This window comes from Akebia trifoliata, chromosome 8 (assembly GCF_017979445.1).
Source record: "Akebia trifoliata isolate Shusen 1 chromosome 8, ASM1797944v1, whole genome shotgun sequence".
NCBI lineage: Eukaryota > Viridiplantae > Streptophyta > Magnoliopsida > Ranunculales > Lardizabalaceae > Akebia > Akebia trifoliata.
The window spans coordinates 11,716,216-11,737,100 of NC_141382.1; the positions used below are offsets into that span (position 1 = coordinate 11,716,216).

General features: G+C 36.4%; 2 protein-coding genes across 2 annotated transcripts; both read right to left on the reverse strand.

Moving 5' to 3' along the window:
* Positions 1–2,628: 2,628 nt before the first annotated feature.
* Positions 2,629–6,829, reverse strand: LOC147396117 (outer envelope pore protein 16-2, chloroplastic-like). The gene is made up of 7 exons (XM_086449439.1): positions 6,417–6,829; positions 6,298–6,349; positions 6,151–6,225; positions 4,443–4,474; positions 4,292–4,325; positions 3,125–3,192; positions 2,629–2,981 (listed from the first exon to the last, which is right to left on the reverse strand). Exons 1-7 carry the CDS (start codon positions 6,684–6,686, stop codon positions 2,838–2,840), a joined length of 675 nt encoding a protein of 224 aa, XP_086305565.1. The 5' UTR covers positions 6,687–6,829; the 3' UTR covers positions 2,629–2,837.
* A 4,043-nt stretch (positions 6,830–10,872) lies between these two features.
* LOC147396118 (uncharacterized) lies at positions 10,873–17,506 on the reverse strand. Its single transcript, XM_086450055.1, has 7 exons — positions 17,468–17,506; positions 17,312–17,330; positions 14,491–14,561; positions 14,345–14,404; positions 13,177–13,231; positions 12,694–13,094; positions 10,873–12,608 (listed from the first exon to the last, which is right to left on the reverse strand). Exons 1-7 carry the CDS (start codon positions 17,504–17,506, stop codon positions 11,013–11,015), a joined length of 2,241 nt encoding a protein of 746 aa, XP_086306181.1. The 3' UTR covers positions 10,873–11,012.
* Positions 17,507–20,885: the final 3,379 nt, after the last annotated feature.

A 20,885-nucleotide genomic window follows, 5' to 3' on the forward strand; every position in this document is an offset into this window, starting at 1 on the left:
CCAGGTATCAACGAGATTGAGCCTTTGATTCTCACGAAGATGAGTATTCATCAGTTCTATCATGAAGATCAGACGAAAGAAGTTTCCCGTCATCTGACCGGGAGATTTATGGTAGAAATTCAGTACTTCACGAGTCAGAGGGGACAGGGGGGCCCTAAGAATTGCCTTGAACATGCTCCAAATGACGATGGTTGTGTCTTTCTCCCAAGTCTCGTTAGGGTATGGGAAGTCGTACCATTCCATAGCTACGAACTCCAGAATAGAGTATGTAGCTCAGAAGTCTTCCATGGACAGTCGCGCATGGGTATTTGATTTTTTTCCCATGGAGATTTGGGGGTTTCTTAACATAAAAAATATGAGGAAAAGTTATAAAGCAGAGAGGGTACCTTGAGCAAGAACGGAGAAATAGAAGATGGACAGAACTTTGACCAGAAAAATCAAACGGAGGATGTCACGGAGAAAAATCGAAAGCACTTTGATGCAAAAAATAGAGAAAAGTGAAAATGGGGAAGAAAAGGGATCTATTTATAAAGGGAGAATCCTCGCGATCTATGTGTAATCCAAGGGCAGAACTTCTTAGGTAGAAGAGCACATTATGAGCTGTCTTAGCCATCATTGTGCCCAAAAAATGAGGTGACCAAACACCATACGCCTAGTGCCAAACCGATATAGAAGCGCCATGTGGCAAGAAATCAACTGTTCGGAATGTCAGACGAGAGTATTTAATGCTTTGTCATAATGAGGCAACGGCTCAAGACTGTAAACCAGTCAGAAAGAAACACGTGGAGTGGCTAATAAAGGCTTGGAACCATGCAACCTACTTAACTCGTGTCGTTCCAAGTATCTGAGGTCAGGATATTTGTACTTCGAGTGTTTATCAGAATAGTTTTACGAAAGTTCCCAGAAGGACAGGATGCTCTTGACCTTTTGAGAGGGGGCATTGTGGAGGAATAAATTTGCTAGCCACGAAATTAACGATATGGGTCAGTGAATAGTTTGATGCAGTATTTGATCTATTAATTCCGACCTATAAAATGTATCGGTCGAGTAGTTCAGGTTCCCATCTAGCTATCTTGGCTAGGGAGATGATCAAGGAGAAAGAGATCCTGGAAAAAGAGGCGCATAGATCCCTGGATTCTTGGGATTTTAGCACGATACGCTAGGAAAAATTCCATTGTCAAGGATTCCCACGCTTTTTATCCAAAAATAGAAGGAGATAAGATTAGAAATGTGGAAAATGAAAACTGTTTCTCTATAAATAGAGGAGAAGTGTCATACCAAAAGAGAGACAATTTTCACTCACTAGAACTCTATCAAAATTTTCTGTGGGATCTAACTTAGGCATCAGAGGTTTTGTGTATCAGGGAACATGGACGATCCAAAAAAGATCCTTTACACGAGCGAGCGAAGATTTTGAGGTGATCACAAAAATCGCCTCTATATGATCTAATTGTTTAGATAAGAATTTAAGATCCTTGCGTGCTCTAAGTGCAGAAAACAATGAGATCTAACATAGTCACAAAGATGACAATCGCAGATCGAAAAGTAAAAAGCAAATGACAGAGGTAATGTCTTTTTTTTTTTTCGTTTCAGATTTTATGGGTACAATTCTTGTTCTCTTCTTAGGATTGGCATTTAGCCATTTTTAGGGGAAAGCGAATCCTCTGGAATACTTTTTTCCTACAATTCTCTGTAGTGAATTTTGACAATGAGAGATTGCGAAGTCATATAAAAATAATAGTCCACTCATCAAAAAAATGAAGTTCAGGGACCGTCCATTTCAAAGCATTAAATAATGCTTAAAGAATACATTTTTTTTTTCTCAAATTTTTTTAGGATCTGATCTACAACATGATTCTTACATGGCTATGATGTCAGATCTCCTTTTCTACATCACATTCAATGCTATTTTAAATTCATAGCAGAGAACTTCAGGAAAAAGTTCTAAAGAAGACCCACTCCCTTTTTAGGGTGGTGGGTTCATGACTTCTTCTAGGAGGCGTGTTAAGAAGAAATTTTTGGATGACGTAGCTTTAGTGAAAAATCGAGAATGAGTTGATCCACCGTAAAATTCTGAATAGATCAGTGGTGATAACGTAGATTATGCTCGACTCAACCTATGAAGGGCCTATGCTCTACCTTAGTTACCTCATATTACCAGGATATGAAACTTGCACCAATTCACACCTACCCTTGTTCACATGTTCGACTCTAGCCTCAAAACCTAGGAAAAGTGTTGCACAACACATCTGTGATCTGGTGATCTTTGATAAGGAAAGTTGCATCTATGAAAATAAACAAACATTTAACTACAGAGGTGATAAAACTCAGTGACACAAAAAACATTACTTTCCAAACATGACCAAGGTGAGTCTCCAAAATGTTAAAAGAACAAAATTTTACCATAGATGTTCGACCAAAGTTTTGTACCTGTTACATTTAGAATAATTTTATAACATGACATCAGATGAAACTTATTTTAAGCAAACACTAACATCTAAGACCTCATGAGGATGTTAACATCATCCCATTCCTTTATTGATAAAATAATCCTGCAATATAATATGTGCCAAGTTATATTGAAAGACTATTTTGTCAAATAAAATAACAAAACAATGGCGATGATGATGAAAAAACATCAATCACAAATTGTGATCTAAAACATAGAATTGATAGAGAGAGGTTAAGGAAAACAAGGCTCAATGGGGGATATTTCTTTCAAAACTATGAAAACAACATTTCATAGAAAGAGACATGAGTGACCTTGAACAAGACCAATAAAGCAAAAAAAGAAAGCATAATTCTCATGTAGGATGGAATTATTTCCCACCAAAAATCTAGAAAATTTCGGTGAGAAGATTTGCTGCCGTAGATATTGCAGCCCAGGTAATGGCACATTGTACAATCTGCTCATGCGAGGCGTCATCAGATGTGAGTGCTAGTGCCGCTCCTGTAATTGCCCCTGCCACTGCACTGTTTTTCTGCACCGAACAACATCAATTTTCTTCAATCACAATATCATCGACATATATAAAAAGATCAAAACAATAATTTGAAACACGCAAGCACAAGCACGGGCATGGACACACACAAAAGTAGCACTAGAGATGGGTTGAAACATTACCCAATCATGAGCACCTCGAACCTCCTTCAGACCACCGGTAAGGCCAGAGTACATTCCAGCAGCAATTCCTGCAGCAAAAGACTTATTTTTAGACTAATGATAATCTGACTCAAAAAATTTCACTCAATTTGTATTCGGTCTACATGGCAAGTGCACAGAATTGTAGATATTTTCCCTTGTGTATCCCAAAGAAAAAGATCTATGATTCTGTGCACTTGCCACATCGACCGAGGACAAACTGAGTAAAAGGGAACCCAATTGTCAATGTGAGCATGAAACCCTAGGTCAGATCACGAAACACCTCAATATATAAGGACTAAGCAACATTACATTGATTTATTCTTCATTTCATTTAGATTTTCTGTACTTATTTCATTCATTTATGATCGAAGTTAAATGAAATGAAAACTTCTTGAAAACTCTATTCTTTTCGAATGAGCAATCCTTAACTTTAAAGGAATACCTTGGAACCCATGAGAGATTTACTCAAACAAACGCACATACAACATAACTGCAAGATTTATGTGATTATGTAATGCCTACATCCATGGATAAGACAACAGTAATTCACTAACTGTGAGAAAGAAATAATAGTCATGGATTTCTCCCAATATCTATTTTAGATCTCCCAAATGCAGAAACTAGGACTGTCAATGGATCGGATCAAGGTTGATTTGGTACCAATCCAATAAGACTCGGATTGGATCTGGAACTGATCCAATAAGTATCGGATCGGGTCCTGATCGGGCCAAACCCATTTTTATATACAAAATCTAAATAAATCTCGCACATCTCAACAAATATATAATATAATTTATATACATTCTAAAATATTATTGGATTGGAATGGATCAGATTTTGGGTCTGATCCAATCCATTGGCAGCCCTAGTGGAAACCTTTGTTTTCGTGTTCAATTTCACTCTCCCATAACCCCAAAATAGCAATAATAATTATTATGATTATATATATGTCAACTCACATATGTTACGAGTAAAATATCACAACAACTAGGGCATGTCTAAGGATTAGCTCAAAACAGTACAAATTTTTGGGTGATCCTCCACAATTATGTGGTCTAAATTTATGAGCTAAGTTTATACATGGTGTATATCAGATATCAAAGAAGATTAAAAAATAAAATAGTATTATATGGTTTGGAGGTTTACCCCATTGGAGAGATTCTTTCCCAGTGTTTTTCACCTGAGAAAATAGGTACTATCAATACCAACTCTTTAAAATTCAGAGTACACTACTCATACAAGAAAAGACAGGTTATTGGTAATTGATGCATAGTAAACAAAAGTTATTAAATTTTACCATTGCTTCAAGAGACTTTCTATTGGTTTCCCCTGCAAAGTCATGTAAATTTATGTGAGTTTCATGGTAGATGAAGCGGGAAAAAAAAAAAAAAAATTAAAAGTAAAAAAGGTCGGGACCTAGGTTAAGGGTGTCAATGGGTACCCAATTAGCTGATGTACCATAAATCGATTAGTCGGTTTTAGTGTTGCAAAATCGACCCCGATCATTTTGGGGGGACGGTTTTTAATTACGAACAAATTTATAGTTTAATTAAGGGTAAATAACACTTTAAGCTTACAGTTTGACATAATTCCATTTTGACCCCCTAACATTTTGATAATTTCACTTACCTCTCTTTTCATTTATGGGGTTAAAATTTAAATGTTATTTTACTATTTTACCCTCTTATTTTATGCTACCTTTTATTTGAAAAAAATAAATTTTAAAACAATAATTAAAAAAGAATAACATTTTAAAAAGGGCAAAATGGCCTTTATAAAAAGGAATTTAATTGTTAAGTTGACGACAATTCGACAGGAGAGGGTAAGTGAACCCCTTAGATAGCTATAAGGGATACACTCTTCAAATAAATGTTATTTAACAAAAATTAAAGAGTCGTTATAATACGACTCGCCAAGTGGCATACTCAATCGATGTGACACGTTCGGGAACTGTAGATCTGTACGCCTCAAGATACATGATTGCATTTCCCCATTTAAAAAAAAAGTATCCCAAGGGAGCAGTGTATCTCAAAGAGTACAGATCTACGATTCCACGTCAGGGAGTCAATTGAGTATGCCACCTGGCGAGTCATATTATCAAGACTCAAAATTAAAATATAAAGAAAATGTAGTGTTTTTTATCACTATCTTCTATTCATATCTCATATTTCGTTTTCAATTTTAATTACAAACAAATATAGTTGCTTTAACAAAGGAAAGATGCCCTAAAATTGAAAAAACTCCCAAAATAATATAATGAAACCAACTAGTTGCACACCACCTAGAACCGATTGCACTCCAATATAAAAAAAATGTTTATTTTTGCCTGTAAAAATAAAAAAATTGATTCCATCCCTACTTGTTACATTCTATAGAAAAGTTTTACACCAATATTGAAGATAAATCATCCATTATTAGCTGAGGCTCCAGCTGATTTTTATTCTACTCATGGATCATGAAGCTTTGATGTTGTGGTTGCTCTATGATTTTTCAAGATGAAGAAAAATGGTGCAACTTTTTATTTTTATAGTGCAATCGTAACAATGTAAGTAATTCAAGTGATTTGTCTAAAGTGATGGAGTGCAACTGGTACTAGGTGATGTGCAACTAGTAGGTCCCTAATATAATAGAGTACTCAGTTTAATTCCGAAAATTGTAATTTACTGTTTTCGGAACTAAACATTTGAATAATGATTTTCTAACGGAGAAACGTGGCACGCACAGACATAGAATCATAGATCTGTTTCCTTGGGATACACAACTGCACATCTTTTATGGGGATTTTCAGTTGTATATCCCAAAGGAAACAGATCTGCGGTTCTGTGTCCATGCCACGTCAACGGAGTGCAGACTTTGTAGTTGGTATATCAGCAGTCCAAATTAGGTTAAGGTGTGGTGGTCGACGTGGTTACGGTTCAGTTTCATTTGGGTTAGGGTTAGGGTTAGGTACATGTAGAACTGAACTGTAATAATAGCTACCATTTTCATTTACTTAAAAAGTTAACCTTTGAAGTTTGGGAATCTCTGCTTCTTGGTACCAGTTATATCCGACATAGCACCACTAGAATCAAGCCCAGCACCTGTAAAAAGTGTAAACACACCGATGGATGAGAAAATTATCCTCCAACAACAACACCAACCGTTGATCATACCTTCAATAGCAATCAAGTATGCCTCCCGAGAAACTGCCTGAACCGCTCCAACCTGGAAAATCAAAACCTTTAGAGCCAGAGTGAGAGAGAGTGAGAAAGAGGTGGAGTTCCGAAAGTACCCCTGCAGCCTTAACAAAGCTCTCAGCGACACGATTGAGAAGGGGATGGCCAAGATCAAAGAACCAGCCATTGTCGAAGCTTCGAAACTCGTCGAGTAGAGATCCAGTCTCCAAATTACTACTCATTTTCTCTTGCTTTCGAAACTTAAAAATGCAGAAACAATGATAGATTATGTAAATCAGTAAATCTGAGAGAAAACGAGAGAGAGAGAGAGCTGTGATTGTGAAGAGGAACAAATCAGAAGAAGATTTCTTAGGAAGACCGAGCATTAACAAGTGTCTTCATGGCCTTATAGGTCGTACGTAGTTCGAGGCGACTTGCCATGTATACTAGTGAAGATATATCTAGAAAGGAAAAGTCTAGCCTCACTCAACTACGTTTGAAACTGAATATCAACGTACAGTTGAGATGAAAGTATATTTCTAGGATTCCCATCTTAACGGTACTAAGGAACACTAGAATAAATTAAGAATCGTGATAATATGACTCCCCCTTTTAACAAATGCCCCTAAACCACCGTCACAGAACCATTTGCTTCCGGATACACACAACCATAATCATTTATCTTGTGCTTCCTAAGGCAAATGATCTATGGTACTGTGATGGGGCATTTATCAAAAGGGAACGGCATATTATCACGGTTCATAAATTAATCCATTCCCTCTGGACCACATTACCACTTGAGATAAGACGCACAAGAAGGTTGGGCGAAATGCATCTAGAAAATAAGTTCACAACATTTGAATTAAGGGACTTGGTAATCTATGAGAAGGCAATCCGGCTTCTTCCTAACTAAAGAAAGAGGTGTCAAGTGACCACTAATACACATTACACTTCAATGAAAATGGCTTTCTTACTACTCGTTACCAAAACTCTCGTTCACTCCAATTATATTGTCTTTTTCAATCATTAAGGTATGTTCGATTGCATGGAAGGTGACTTTCCTTGAAATTTGAAATCCATAAAAAAATAGTGATGGAAATAGATAGGGTTAGAAAATCATATTCTATTGTTTGATTGTAATTAGATAAAATCATGGGAAAATTGTACGAGGAAAAAAAAAACAAAAAAGGAAAGGAAGAAGAGGAGAAAAAAGATAAGAGGAGAGGGAGAAGGAGAGGAAGAAGAAGATGAGGAGGAAGGAGTGGAGAGAATGTAGTGGTGGCAGTGAAGATGGCGATGACGATGGATGTAAGTGAAGAAAAAGAGAGGAAAACGTGGTGGTGGTGGCGATGACTACGGTGGCGGCGGAGGTGAGGGATGGAGAGAGAGAGAGAGAAAAAAAAATGATCGAAGATGATGATGATGACGACGGCAAGGTTAATGTGATGATGGTGGTAGGGGAAGAAGATATGAGTAGGGAAGAACTAAGGATAGAAAATTTGGGTGGATTTTACTTTCCCACCCATATGGGTGGGTAAGTGAAATTCATATTTTAATGGACCTTTTTATTGAAGTGGAAAATGAACTTCAATTTCCATGTGCGATCAAACACTTAAAAAATATCATTTTCTATGGAAATTGATTTTCCACCCTATTTTTACCTTGTGCAATCAAACATACCCTTAGTGTATTAGCTCTGGCATTATTGAATGAAAGAGATGCGAGGTCAGTCAATTGCTGCATTAGGTAGGAGATGCAAGACCTATCTTAACTGCAAGTGCATCTGTTATTCGATTCCTATCCTTTCTCTCTTTTTTTTTTTCGGGTATGTCGCTATGTGAGCAGAGCGAGAGAACGAAGTGAGCTATGGAATGTCTACTTCAAATGATCATTCAAGTTCAAATCATCTCATCATTTGATGTACAGGTAGGTGCATTTGTTATTTAGGGTTGATTTATTTCGACTATAAATAGATTTTGAATCTGACATGATTCATAAAGATACATAAAAAAAATGCCAAAAATATAGATTTAATGATTTAAGAACAGCTTATGAACCATCATCAGCTAAAAACAGTAGGAAACAATCTCCCATGATTTGAGGAGAAAATGGTTGCAATCTTTGGTGGTGACCATGAAGAAAGTAATGATTGAGATATGGTGCCGTGCGACATTGATTGGATGGCTAGGCCAAAAGGCAGACATACCTGAGAACACTTCATACACAATCTACAGGTCTGATGAAATGTGAAAAAGCCAACCACTGATCTGTTCAGAATTTTACAGGGGATCAACTCATCGTTGGTTAGATCATATTGATCCCAATCGAGGTCTAATGGTGTGTGTGATCATGGGCCATTTGGAAGTTATCAGGCTCTGCCCCCACTGCTCGATATTTTACTAAAGCAACATCAAAGTGTTAGAGTTCAAAATTTACCAAGATAAAGCACATCTATACATACAGAAGAGAACAAAAACTTTGCATCTTTCCCTTTTATTTTGTTTCAACCACTTTTCTGTTATTGATAATGATGATGATTCGAGTGGATGTCTGTCTATACATAACATGAATTAATTTCTGGTGATAAAAAATGAAGCCTATCTCTTCATTAGATTTCTCGTCCCTCTCCTCCCAAAGAAAAACCGATTTCCCAAAATTGGATCGATGTACAAGGACTTTGCAATACAAAATGTAAGAATTGAATGAATATCTACAATAAAACCAGAAGCCCTGCTGAAACCTTTAACCGAAAGTGATTCTTCTACAAAACTTGCTGGTGCTACAACGGCAACAACTCCTCGTTGAACCACCTTGATAACCGTCTCATCTTTGCCTCAAGTTCCGTATTTCTTCCAAAGTAGGATTGTGCATTCCACAGCATCACTGTGAAGTCGTGCTTCGTGGCATCTAAACTACGGTAATAGTTGTGCTCTAACCTCGATTGGATCACCTCGAATGATAGTGGCACTGGAAACCTGAAAAAATTAAAGGGTTTCTTTCTTCTTCAGCTTCGTATATTTTCCTCATCGATGAGGGAATTTTACACTACACAAAGACCTTGTATATAAGTTTGAATGCTTGGGGAAACCCAGTTGAGAAGTTGATCAAATCAACCCAAGTTGTATAATATTTTTGTTTCCCATGTAATTCCTACATAAATACATTTTTTCCTAATCCTGCACCTCAATCAGCTTTCTTGTATAGAATTCATATTGTTTCATAACAGAACAGCTCGATAGGTGCTTGCATACTATTGCGGTATCTACTTATGATATTTATATAGATATCATTGGGAATGGAGATTTTTTCCCCCACAGGTTTGGGAACTCAAAAAATGAGGAATCTCAATGCAATAAAGGTATAATAATTTAAAAAAAAAAATACCTGTTCAAAAAGTCCGATTTTTGTGAGACCTGTTTCAACTTTTGAAGCCCATAATGATCCTGCAGTATTTGAGAATATAATCAATTGCAACACTCAAAACATGAATCGAAACTCATTGATAAGTCATAGTTGTTGATGATGACTACGATGAATCAATCACAAACTTGAACAAGCTTTACAATTATCCATTTGTACTTCCACTTTCAACTAGAGATGAAGTTTTTCTTACAAAAATTCTAAGCTTATTAAGAAAAGAGAAAAAGAAAGAGTGGAATTTTTTATTTATTTTTAATAAGGGGTGCAACAATACTAGAAAATTTTACCTGATTTCTGTTCATAGATTGCTCCAGCTTTGAAAAAGAAGACATCAGCCTATTTCTGATCTCATCATTAATATGAGGGTGCACAAATGGAATATCAGGATCATGGAGTTCCCAAGGGCTATGTTGATGTTGGCCTGCATCACTCTTATATTGAATAGTATATCTCTCCCATGGACTGTCTGGAAACTCAAAAGAACTAGGTTTTACAGTCACAACCCGACCTTCCCACCAACTCCCACCATCCTCATGTTCATTTCTCCACCAGACCTGACATTTATCCCTATATGTCCAATTTCTGTTAATGGCACCATCATACCGCGTTCTTTCAACAAGGAAATCCGAAAAGTCATTCAATTCGGGCAAAGTCAATTTGAATGTTTTACCGAACACACTAGAAGAAGGATCTACAAAATCAAGTGTGATTTTACAACAGCTCTCCCCAGATCCAGGAAGTGTTGAATAGTCAAGGCCTTCAACTTTACAAAATTCCACGGCTCTTAGGTTTCCCTTAAGTGATCTCCAAGGGCCTATTTCTGATGAATGACACCATTTTATATACCCTTCATGACCCTGAAAAGCATTGAAAGCTGGATATAAATTATTTGGAAATGTTACATAATTAGATCTCAAAAAAAAAAAAAATTCACAATAAATCAGCAACAATAGTAGTTACCTGTCTCAAGTATGCAACTTCGTCTCCAAGCTGGGGAATATATCGGTAGTTCTCCTCATGCTCCAACAACATCAACCACGTCAACTTTCTCACCGAATGATGTGAATTCCTCTTACTCAGAGTACTTAAGTCACAATCATAATAATTTTCTCTCCTACTCCTAGCAGACCTTAATCCAACAGTCATTCTTGAATTAGACCTCCACTCTTCACATTGTAGTTGCTCATGTGGGTTCATGGAAAACCTCTCTCCACTTGATGTCTGAACTGATCTGTAACCTCCCCTCACCTTGAGCTTACTACTTCCAATATGTGGCTCCCTTGTAGTTGCCCTCATCCCCATGGATCTTGTTCTACGGGCCCCATCAGTTGTAGCTTCAGGAAATTCCATTTCTGGGTCAAGATGATTGCTGCTGTCATTTGAAGTACTTCCTTCCATATCACCATCAATTTCTGAAGTATTTCTAGACCTCTGTGACTTTGACCTTTATAAACAGCATTGTTCATGTTATGGTTCGAATCTAGGAGAGAACTCCTTGAATCATGCCAATTGGGTAGTCTGGGATTTTTATCTATCTGAGCCTCTGATTTTCTTAACCCATTCCACTCTCCATGATCCAGACTGGGTCCACATGTAGCTTCTTCTTCTTTAGGCACTCCTGATGTTAGATCATTGTCCATTTGTGAGAGACTTTGAGACATTGAATCACATGCAGAACTTTTCCAATCTTCTACTGTTGCAATGGACTTCAGCTTGGTAGAACTGTCTGCGTCATGCAAAATAGTTTTAGATCTAATCCCTAACTTTGTCGGGATGGGTGGAGTGTTCTCTTTCACATCTTGAGAGTGATCACTTTCATTCTTACAGCTAAAATGAGATGCCAATTCTGGAGGCTCATCGTAATCCACACATTCTATGGGCCCAGACTGGGCTTTATATCCATTGTTGATATTTCCATTACAAGCGAGCAACGATGCCCCTCCTCTCCGTTGGTGCTCATCCAGGGGTGACCGCAGTGTGTTATCACCAGGGTATTGGGTTTCTGAATGAGGACATGTTGTTCCATTCTCACTCTGAGGTTTGAGATGTCCATTGATGTTATTCCCAATTCTGTTATGATCATCAAGGCTTGCTTTAGATCCAAAGTCCATTGCCATGGCATTTCCCCCTCTCCAACGCTTAGACGTGCGTGCCTTGACCTCTCCCCATTTAATTTTGCTATCCTGGAATCCTGCAGACAAGCCCAAATGATCTTCAACCTTTTCAGATTGCTCTCCCTCTCTGATTTTATTTCCACCACGACTCTGAGCCAGTACATCAATCAAGTCACCAGAAGAGGACCCGGGATCTTGGGAACTTATATTGTTCCCGTTTAATACAATAGTTTCTTGTGGAGGGATAGACGATGAACCAACTAAATCAGCCTGATTGCCACCTCGAGGTCTTGTGTTATCTGAAGAAACAAACTTCTTTGAATCTCTAACTGGCAATTTGAGGACCAACCTCCCTTTGTTTTTAGCATTGGTTTGAGTATCTGAGAGTTCAATAGGTTTGACTACATCTTCCCCCTCATCTAGAGATAACTCTTTCCCTCTTGGATTTTTTTGTTGCACAATCTGCACAGACCTATCAGATTCGTTGCTCTGAACGTTTGAATTTGGAAGCACTGTTTCACTGTCAGATGAATCACTTCCTGAGCTTCCTTCATCATTTTCATCTGTAGATGCTCCTGTGATTTGAGAAAACAAATTACGAGCATTGCGTGCAGCAACTCTTTGAGGCCGCAATGACTTTGATGTAGAAGATTTCCTCGAAGCTTTCAGCCCATTTCTTGATTTCCTAGTTCTGTTATTCTCGGATAAGTTTCTGTCGAAGTCATCCAAATTTTTCTTCTTAACATGCCTCCCAGAAGAAGTCATGAACCCACCCTGAAAATGATTAAATGTCAATCCTAAGAAGAGAAAACAAGAATTGTACCCACAAAATTTGAAGTGAAAAATAGAAAGACGTTACTTCTACCATGTGATTTTTTCTCTTCGATCTGCGAAGGCCATCTTTGTGACTGTGCTGGACCTCACTGTCTTCTGCACTGCAGTCTGGATCTCCGGAGCTGGTTCCTATACTTCCATGCTCACCTTCACTAGAATATTCATCGGGAACATTGTACTCTGAATCGTTATCATCACTTTGGACTTCATTTTCTGGTTCCCAGTCCATGGCATCTATAAACTCAGGTAGAGGTTCAACCATTATGTCCAAGTCAGGCAACGGAACCATCTGGTAATCTTGTAGGCCATTGATATCAACTGGACCAACAGCAAATTTTACAGAAGAAGGACGCCGCTCGATACCCAGAGCACCTAATCGCAGTTGTTGATACATGCTTTGATAGGGTTCCGGGTATGGAATCATGCCTGGAATTTCGAGAAGAGAATGTGATATGAGAAATTGTGATTGTCAAACAGTAATACGTAAGGAAATAAGTCAAATGCATACTTGAATCACAAAGGAGATCTTGAATATTCCTACAGTATGGAGCAAGCTGAGTCTCCTGCATTGAAGTTAACCCAAGCTCTCGAATTAACAAATAATAACAAAATAAAGGAGTGTCATGAGTAAAAAATAAAAATAAAAAAAAGGATTTATAAGATCAAACAAAGAAGAAACTTAGTTGTGTAATGGTGCACAGGCATCAATTTTATATATGTATATATGGGAAGGCTAACATCCTATAGACCTAATGGGGATGTCAGCATTCTCTACAACTTCAGATTTCCTAAAATGTCTTTAGAATTGTGTCTTATAGTACAAAAAAGATAAGGTTATTTGGTACATATTGGTATTTTTATAATTATCACAAATCTCAATGACATTCTTGAAAAAGCATGTATTGCACAAAGACTAAAATACCAATGAGATTTGTGATGTTTACAAAAATACCACTTCACATGTACCAAAATTTATTTACCTTTGTTGTACTTAAAGAGAATATAAAGGATATTTTTTAAAATTCAAAGTTGTGGAGAATGCAAATGTCCCCATGAGGTCTTGGATGTAAGCATTTCCATACCTTTTGGTTATATACAGTATGATTATACCCTTTGCGACGTAGCACCTTGTCAGGCAGATAATACAAGCAGGCAGTGAGCAAAGAAGGTAGCTCACTTCTTTTATCAGTATTTGTAGCAGAGTTACCAAACTCATGCTCTTGGTTTTTTATTTGTTACACTTTGAGACATTTGTTGGGGCCATTTCAGGCATTTGAAATATAAACTGCAGGGTTCGTTTCCACCCACAATTAATGGAATTTTTCAAAATAAATAAATTCCATTGTTCATAAATAATGAGAATTAGGTTGGGGGGGTACATAGGTATTGCATTGGATGTATCATTATCTAAAGTTCAAAACCTTATCCCAATAAATGGGATACAAAATATAAATAGTTAAAAAAAAAATCTAAATAGGATAAGAATTTATAAACCAAGGAAAGCTATGAATCATAAAATCTGATCTGACAATTGAATTTGCAATTTTCACAGAATTTAAAGCAACCTTAAGGTAAAGCTTCTGCATAAGCACATGGGTCAAACTTTGCGGGTAATGTGTACAAACAAACAAAGATAAACCCATCAAACTAATATAAACAATGATTGGTCAACTAACCTGATCCAGAACATTTCCATGAGTATCTTGGATAAGAGGACGATAATCCCCCAGAAAAAACTGTTGGAAATTAAACAAAAACCAGTATCATGAAGGAGTTGTAGTTTATAAGTAAAATGCATAACCAAACTAAGATCTTGTAGTACCTGGTCATATTTGGCATCCTTTTGAGACTCCCCTTGGCCCGTGTTTAATATGTATAGTTGGCCAACATCATCTGAAAGTATGATAGATGTTCCATCCCTATATTAGAAAGAAAGTTAGTTATCATAAAAAAGCCAAAGCCAAAACTTCAGTTCCATTAGAGCATATTATTAAACTTCAATCATTTTGTAAATTGCTTTCATTTCCAAAGGGACCAACACAAAATATTACTTACAGTTTCTTTTTGTATAAATTTTGTGAAATCATTTTTCATTTCAGCCAAAATTTCAGACGGTCGTGAGTTTCGACCAAAATTTTATCATGCCCAGTTATAAATATAATCTTGAGTGCTGATAATATGATGGACTTTTGGTGGACGGACTTGATGCACGTTGACGTGGAAGCACATAACTTATTAAAAAAATAAAAAAGAGAAAAAGAGAGTTTCTCTCTACTGCCCATAGTGAAAAAAAAAGAAACTTTCAGATCTGATCACCTTGTGACATTTAAAATTATGATCCGACGTAGAGGATAAAATTATAAGAATAAAAAACAAAAGAAAAACAGTTATTTTTCAGCATTGAATTTTATTTCTAAATGTGGGTGGTCGGTAGCCGTCCGTTTTATACACCATGGATCAAGCTCGAAAAACAATTATTTTATTTTTATTTATGTTTTAATATGAATATCTTCATGAAATCTAGATGTCTGTGTTGTTGGATTGTCAATGTGAGTTGAAATTTAAAAAACTAAACATGTGGGCAAAGAACAGGTTAATCAAATCCGTCCACCAAAAGTCTATCATATTATCAGCACTCTATAATCTTTTCAATTGTAATATTTCATCCAAAAGGAATGATTTGTCTCAAGAGCTTAGAACCCCTTCAAATCACATAGGTTAATCAAAATTTAATTATACGAGCAAATGTAAAGAAAAATGTGCAATCCACTTCAATTGGACATTTCAAAAAAAAGAAAAAAATTGAGATCAATCTGTAGAACGTATCCAAGAGAAGTTTGGATTTTATTCACTATTTCAAGTATTTTCAGGATGAAAAAACCAAAAACAAGGAAACTCAAATGCTGTTTATTTTCACCATAGATGTGCATGATTACATGTGAATGGATTGAATGTTTTCAAGTTTTGCACAATATACAACCTGATTAGATAAAATATTTTCCAAAATCTTTTAGAAAGTTCATTTTTAAAATATTAAATGCTTGAAAAATTGTAGAAAGAACATCTAAATTGCACATATTGTTCATTAATTATATAAATATATTATGCTTGATCAGCTAATTATTCATAATCTTTTTTGTAAAAAGAAGTAATTATAAATAATGTATAAATAAAATAAAGAATTGAAAAAGTGGGAACCCTAGTGCATCAAATGCATGCATACAAGATGGATTCTAAGCACGTTAGTGCTTCTTTGAATCATTTATATTCTAATTAATATGCAAAATGGTATTTTGTTCATTAAAATTCAACGAATCAGAAAAGCTTACGAGACTCGAACGAGGTAGTTACTATTATATGTTTATGTATTTTTGTGCCCTTAAAATATAGTTCACATGTTTCATTTGTATGTTCATCCTGAACACTATCAGCAATACATCAAAATTGGTATAGTAACACAAGTTGTGAACCCAGTAGTGTAATTATATAGGTGACTGGTTGCCTAAGGGTCCTGACCAGGATAGGGTTGATAGAATCCAAAGGTCTATTTGGTGTGAGTGTTGTGATCTTCCTATGTGTCATGTGTTTGTCTATTTTGGTTTTATATAGTTGATATGACATGATTTGATCAGTATGATTGTTTCTGTTAGGTTCTCAGATCCTACAGAATATGCCACAAAATGCTATATGCTTATGAGTGTGTTTTTATGCTTGTTTTAGTTTAACAAAAGGTTTCATTATATTGCCACCATTTTTGTAAAAAATTTAGGGTATCTAAACCAATTGGAATATTTCCATCAGCGGGCTTATAGAAATGGAAAATAAAATCATTTAAAGTTGCACAAGAAAGAAGTCGGTACATCTACAGAGACCCTATGGGGCACATACATACATAAAGAAAAATATAGACAAGTCCAATATCACTAAATGAAAATTCATGTCAATGAGAAAACGATGGAAATCTACTAGGCAGAAAAAAAAAACTATTAAATTATAAACAAGAACCAAAGTATCCAACATAAAAAAATCATAATCATCGAAGTCTTATCCAAAATATCTGGGATCGGCTGGAGGTACCCAACAGCAATACTGACTTTATTATATGTGAACCTAGTGCGGATATTTTGTCTACCCAAAGCATCAACAACAGCCCAGATAGAGTACAATTATGAACATATCTTTGAAGATCAGACCAGGAACAAAAAATCATGCATAATAGAGAAACATTGTTGTCCCTTTCTACCAATATTCTTTGTGAACGGTTAAGGAAGCTCTCTCCTATGGGTACAAATGGCCAAGGTTTCAGTGTTCAAACGGATCTAAAAAAGGGAGGAAGAATCTCTTCTGTTGAAGTCATGCTTAGTTTTAAAGGTTAGTGGCAGAGGTAGAACTGGCAAAATAAAAATGAATCATGGTGGCATTATATGTCTGTCTGATATGACAACGAAAAGTGAAACAGATATATTTCATGTAAGAAAAAATTTGGGCACATTAATATGACATAGATATCATATAACTAAGAAACATAACAAGCATCGAAGAAATATAACAAGCACCAATGTCTTAATGAGTTATATTTTACGAGAAAAGGAATTAAAATAGAATAACAATGATTGTCTCTTGTCTGCTGTGTGACTACTTACGGAGAAAACTTCCCGTCAACTAACTTGAAGCGCCCAATTTCGTATACACGAATAGGTGTGCCCTCCCAAATCTAAGAACGCAGTGTACCAAGGCAATCAATAAAAAAGGAGAGACAGAAAAATAATAGAACATGATAGAGCTTGAAGAAAACTCACATCCCAAACTATGGTTTTGCCATCATACCCGGCACTCATAGCTATCCGGGGGTTGAAAGGATGAACATCCAAAACATAAGTCTACCAAGAATCAACAAGGAAAATAGTTAGAAATAAGTGTCTTCCTTACCAATAAACTAATATAAAACAGAAATTTCAAGATGAATCATTCAAAAGTCAAAACAAATCAAAGTATGAAAGACATACCTGATCAAAACATGAAGAATTTCTATTTTGGCCAAACAAAGTATCATGTGGTTCCTATCTTTAGTTAACTAGAATTAGAAATCAGAATTTTATTTAAATGTCGGTTACTATTTATTTGCTTGGCAAAAGTTGTGTCCAGAAATAAAAGTTGGTGTCGATTTCTAATTATCAAGTCTAGAATTACGAGTTTATTCTTTGTGCTATTTTAGAAAGTTGGATTGTTTAAAGAGATTAAGGAAATGTTCCACGCATAAGCTTATATAACAAAAAAGGGGCACTATAGAGATTGGAGGTGTTGAACAGTCAGAGAAAAAAATGACAGTTGTAATCTCAAAAAGCATAACCAATGTAACCAGAATTTTGGACCCATAGCTTAGTTTACATATTGCAATGAAGGTCGTGGGCTCAAGTCCAGCTTACCAAGAAAAAGAGAAAAAAAAATGATGTAACCAGAGCTATCGAGAAAGGTATAATAATGAAGCATAGCAGTATTCAAAAATATAGTGGCATGTATCCAGTCATGCCATGTTTATCCAAATCAAGATAACATCAGGGAGAAAAAACGTGAGAGGTATTCTAGCAATGCAACAGCGTAATTAAGAATCTACCCATAATCAAGATTCAAAAAATTGGAAAACTTACAGATTCACTATGACCAGTCAAGGAATGTACCAAGCTGCCATCAACAGCATTCCAAACACAGATTCTGCAATCTGGGTCAAAAGAAACATTTGAAGTAAAGATTACGATGGAAAGTTATATAATAACACCTGAAGGAATGCAACCAGAGAGCATAGAGCTACATGGACTAATAATCCCTGGTTGTATAAGGCAACTTTTGTAAAGAAGATATCTAATAAATACACAATATTTTTATTCTTGTTTGATAAGTTAAAAAAATTCATTAATAAAGGAGGTCATGATGACCCGTAAAACACAAGAAAGACCAAACCACAACAAGCACCACTCCAGGGAAATGCTGCAAACCCAATCCCACCTACCTAGAAAATCTTCAAAGGAAACTGCCCAACTCCTTAAAAATACATTACTCCAAAAATACAAGATACCCATGATTGAAATGAAGGTATCCTGCAAGGAGTGCTCCTTCCCTTTGAATGATCAGCCACTACTCTCCTTCTAAAGGCTGGGCCCCAACAAATAGTAATCGAGATTAAGCTCCACAAGATTCCCTTCGACATGGAGAAGACATAATCCCACTAAATCCAAGACTGAAAAAAGGACTGAATAGATGGCAGAAGGCACCCAACAATACCAAACCAAGACAGATATTGAGCCCAAATCTGGTACTTAAAAGAACAATGAATAAGGATTTGATCAACTGATTCCCCATTCTTCTTACAAAGGTAGCTAAAGTTGCAGAGGGAATCCTCTTTGAATGATCTATAATAAGAATCTTACCCAAAGCTGCAGACCATATGAAAAATGCCAGTTTGGATAAAACCTTAAAGAGTACCAAATAGATACCGCTGGGAATGAAGCATGACCTGGTTGTACAATCAAATAATAAAAGGATCTCATTGAAAACAATTCATCACGAATCCCCTCCCATACCCTACAATCCTCAAAATCCAAATGCAAAGACACCAAAGAAATGCAGTGGATCAATCTGTCAACATCGCCCACCTCCCAGTCATTAAAGTCTCTTTTAAACCTGAAGTCCTATGAAGGCTCCTTGTCCGACCTTACAAGGATAGAAGAAATGGCCAGACCTTTCTTCTAAGACATTGCGAATAAATCCATAAATTTCTCCATAAGAGGCAAATCCCCACAGCAATGATGCCTCCTTAAACTACCCACTTCTACCCTAAACCTCCAAAGCCAGTTCTCTAGAAGCGCCAAATTCATCAAGCCCCAACCTTCTAAAACCAAGATCACCGTGATTTTTTGGGAAACACACATTTTCAATTAACCAAGTGAAACTTCCTCTTACCTTCCTTATCGTACCAAAGGAATTCATGAAATAATTTATCAAGCTTAGAACAAGGAGAGAAACTAATTACGATACTTTCCAATGCACTCTTATTAAGAGTCAATTCCCCCTTTAGATAAGTATCTTATTTGCCAAAAACTCAACCTCCTAACAATCCTCTCTAATCCCATTAAATAGGGGCTGTCTCCCTCATTTAGGGAGAAAGAAAAAAGAGAGTGTTCGGACAGACTTTGAAGAAGATAAATTTGAGATTAAGCTTTTGAGCGAGAGTCTCGAGCTTTAGCGTGTCCTTGTGAGAGAAAGAGATGGAGAAGAGAGAAATTGTTGGAGTACTGGATTCTAGATCAGTTTGTTATTTTAAGTGTTAGGAGTGATAACTGAGTAACAATTTATCATTCCTAACAATAAGCAACTCCCAGTGGCAACCCAAATAGGTTGATGGAAACACCCCAACCTGATACCCAAATGATGCAGTCAACAACTCTACATTTGACACATCACCCATCGCAAAAATGAGTCTTTTTAGAAGATTGGGATTAAGAGAAGAAAATGAGTCAGTCACTCCCAATAGGGTTTGGCCTCTTTATTATATTAAAAACATGTGGTTGGTCGTGTGGGCTTACGTATTAGGCCCACACGACCTTACATTAATGAGAAATAAGACATAGGTCATGTGGGTTTAACTATTGGGCCCACATGACATTAAATAAGAACTCTAACACTCCCCCTCAAATTGGAGCATACAAATCTAACATGCCCAGCTAGGTACAAAAAGTATTAAAGGAACTCCTAAACAATGGTTTTGTGAGAACATCCCCTAACTGATTTTCTGACTTGATAGAGGGAGTAGATATCTTCTTAGCCATCACCATATCACGAATAAAGTGGCAATCAACCTCAATGTGCATGGTTCTCTCATAGAATATTGGATTACTAGCTATGTAACTACCAGTTTAGTTATCACAATTCATAGGCATAAGAGTAGGAACTTCAATCCCCATCTCCTTCAGAAGATTCTAAACCCAAAGCATCTCACCCTCTCACTACTAGCTATTTCCATCAAGACTCCAGCAACTCCACCCTAACGTCGACAAAGTGTATAATAGCTTTACTTGTTCTTAGTGTTAAGTATACTTGGAATTTAAGCTTTTATTAAGACAATAACTAGTTTTTATACTGGTAAAAGGGATACTTTTATTTAAATAGGGGGCCCAAAAATACAAAGAAGGAACTAGAGGGGAGGGACTTGGTTACACAAAG

Excerpts from the sequence above, each read along its gene's own strand:
- LOC147396117 (XM_086449439.1), bottom strand. The coding sequence starts at position 6,686 with ATGCTCGGTCTTCCTAAGAAATCTTCTTCTGATTTGTTCCTCTTCACA. Across the intron at positions 6,226-6,297 it reads ATACTTGATTGCTATTGAAG|GTGCTGGGCTTGATTCTAGT; the intron begins GTATGATCAACG and ends CACTTTTTACAG. Across the intron at positions 4,326-4,442 it reads GAAAGTCTCTTGAAGCAATG|GTGAAAAACACTGGGAAAGA; the intron begins GTAAAATTTAAT and ends CTATTTTCTCAG.
- LOC147396118 (XM_086450055.1), bottom strand. The coding sequence starts at position 17,506 with ATGAGTGCCGGGTATGATGGCAAAACCATAGTTTGGGAT. Across the intron at positions 14,405-14,490 it reads AGGATGCCAAATATGACCAG|TTTTTTCTGGGGGATTATCG; the intron begins GTACTACAAGAT and ends AATTTCCAACAG. Across the intron at positions 13,095-13,176 it reads AGATCTCCTTTGTGATTCAA|GCATGATTCCATACCCGGAA; the intron begins GTATGCATTTGA and ends TCGAAATTCCAG.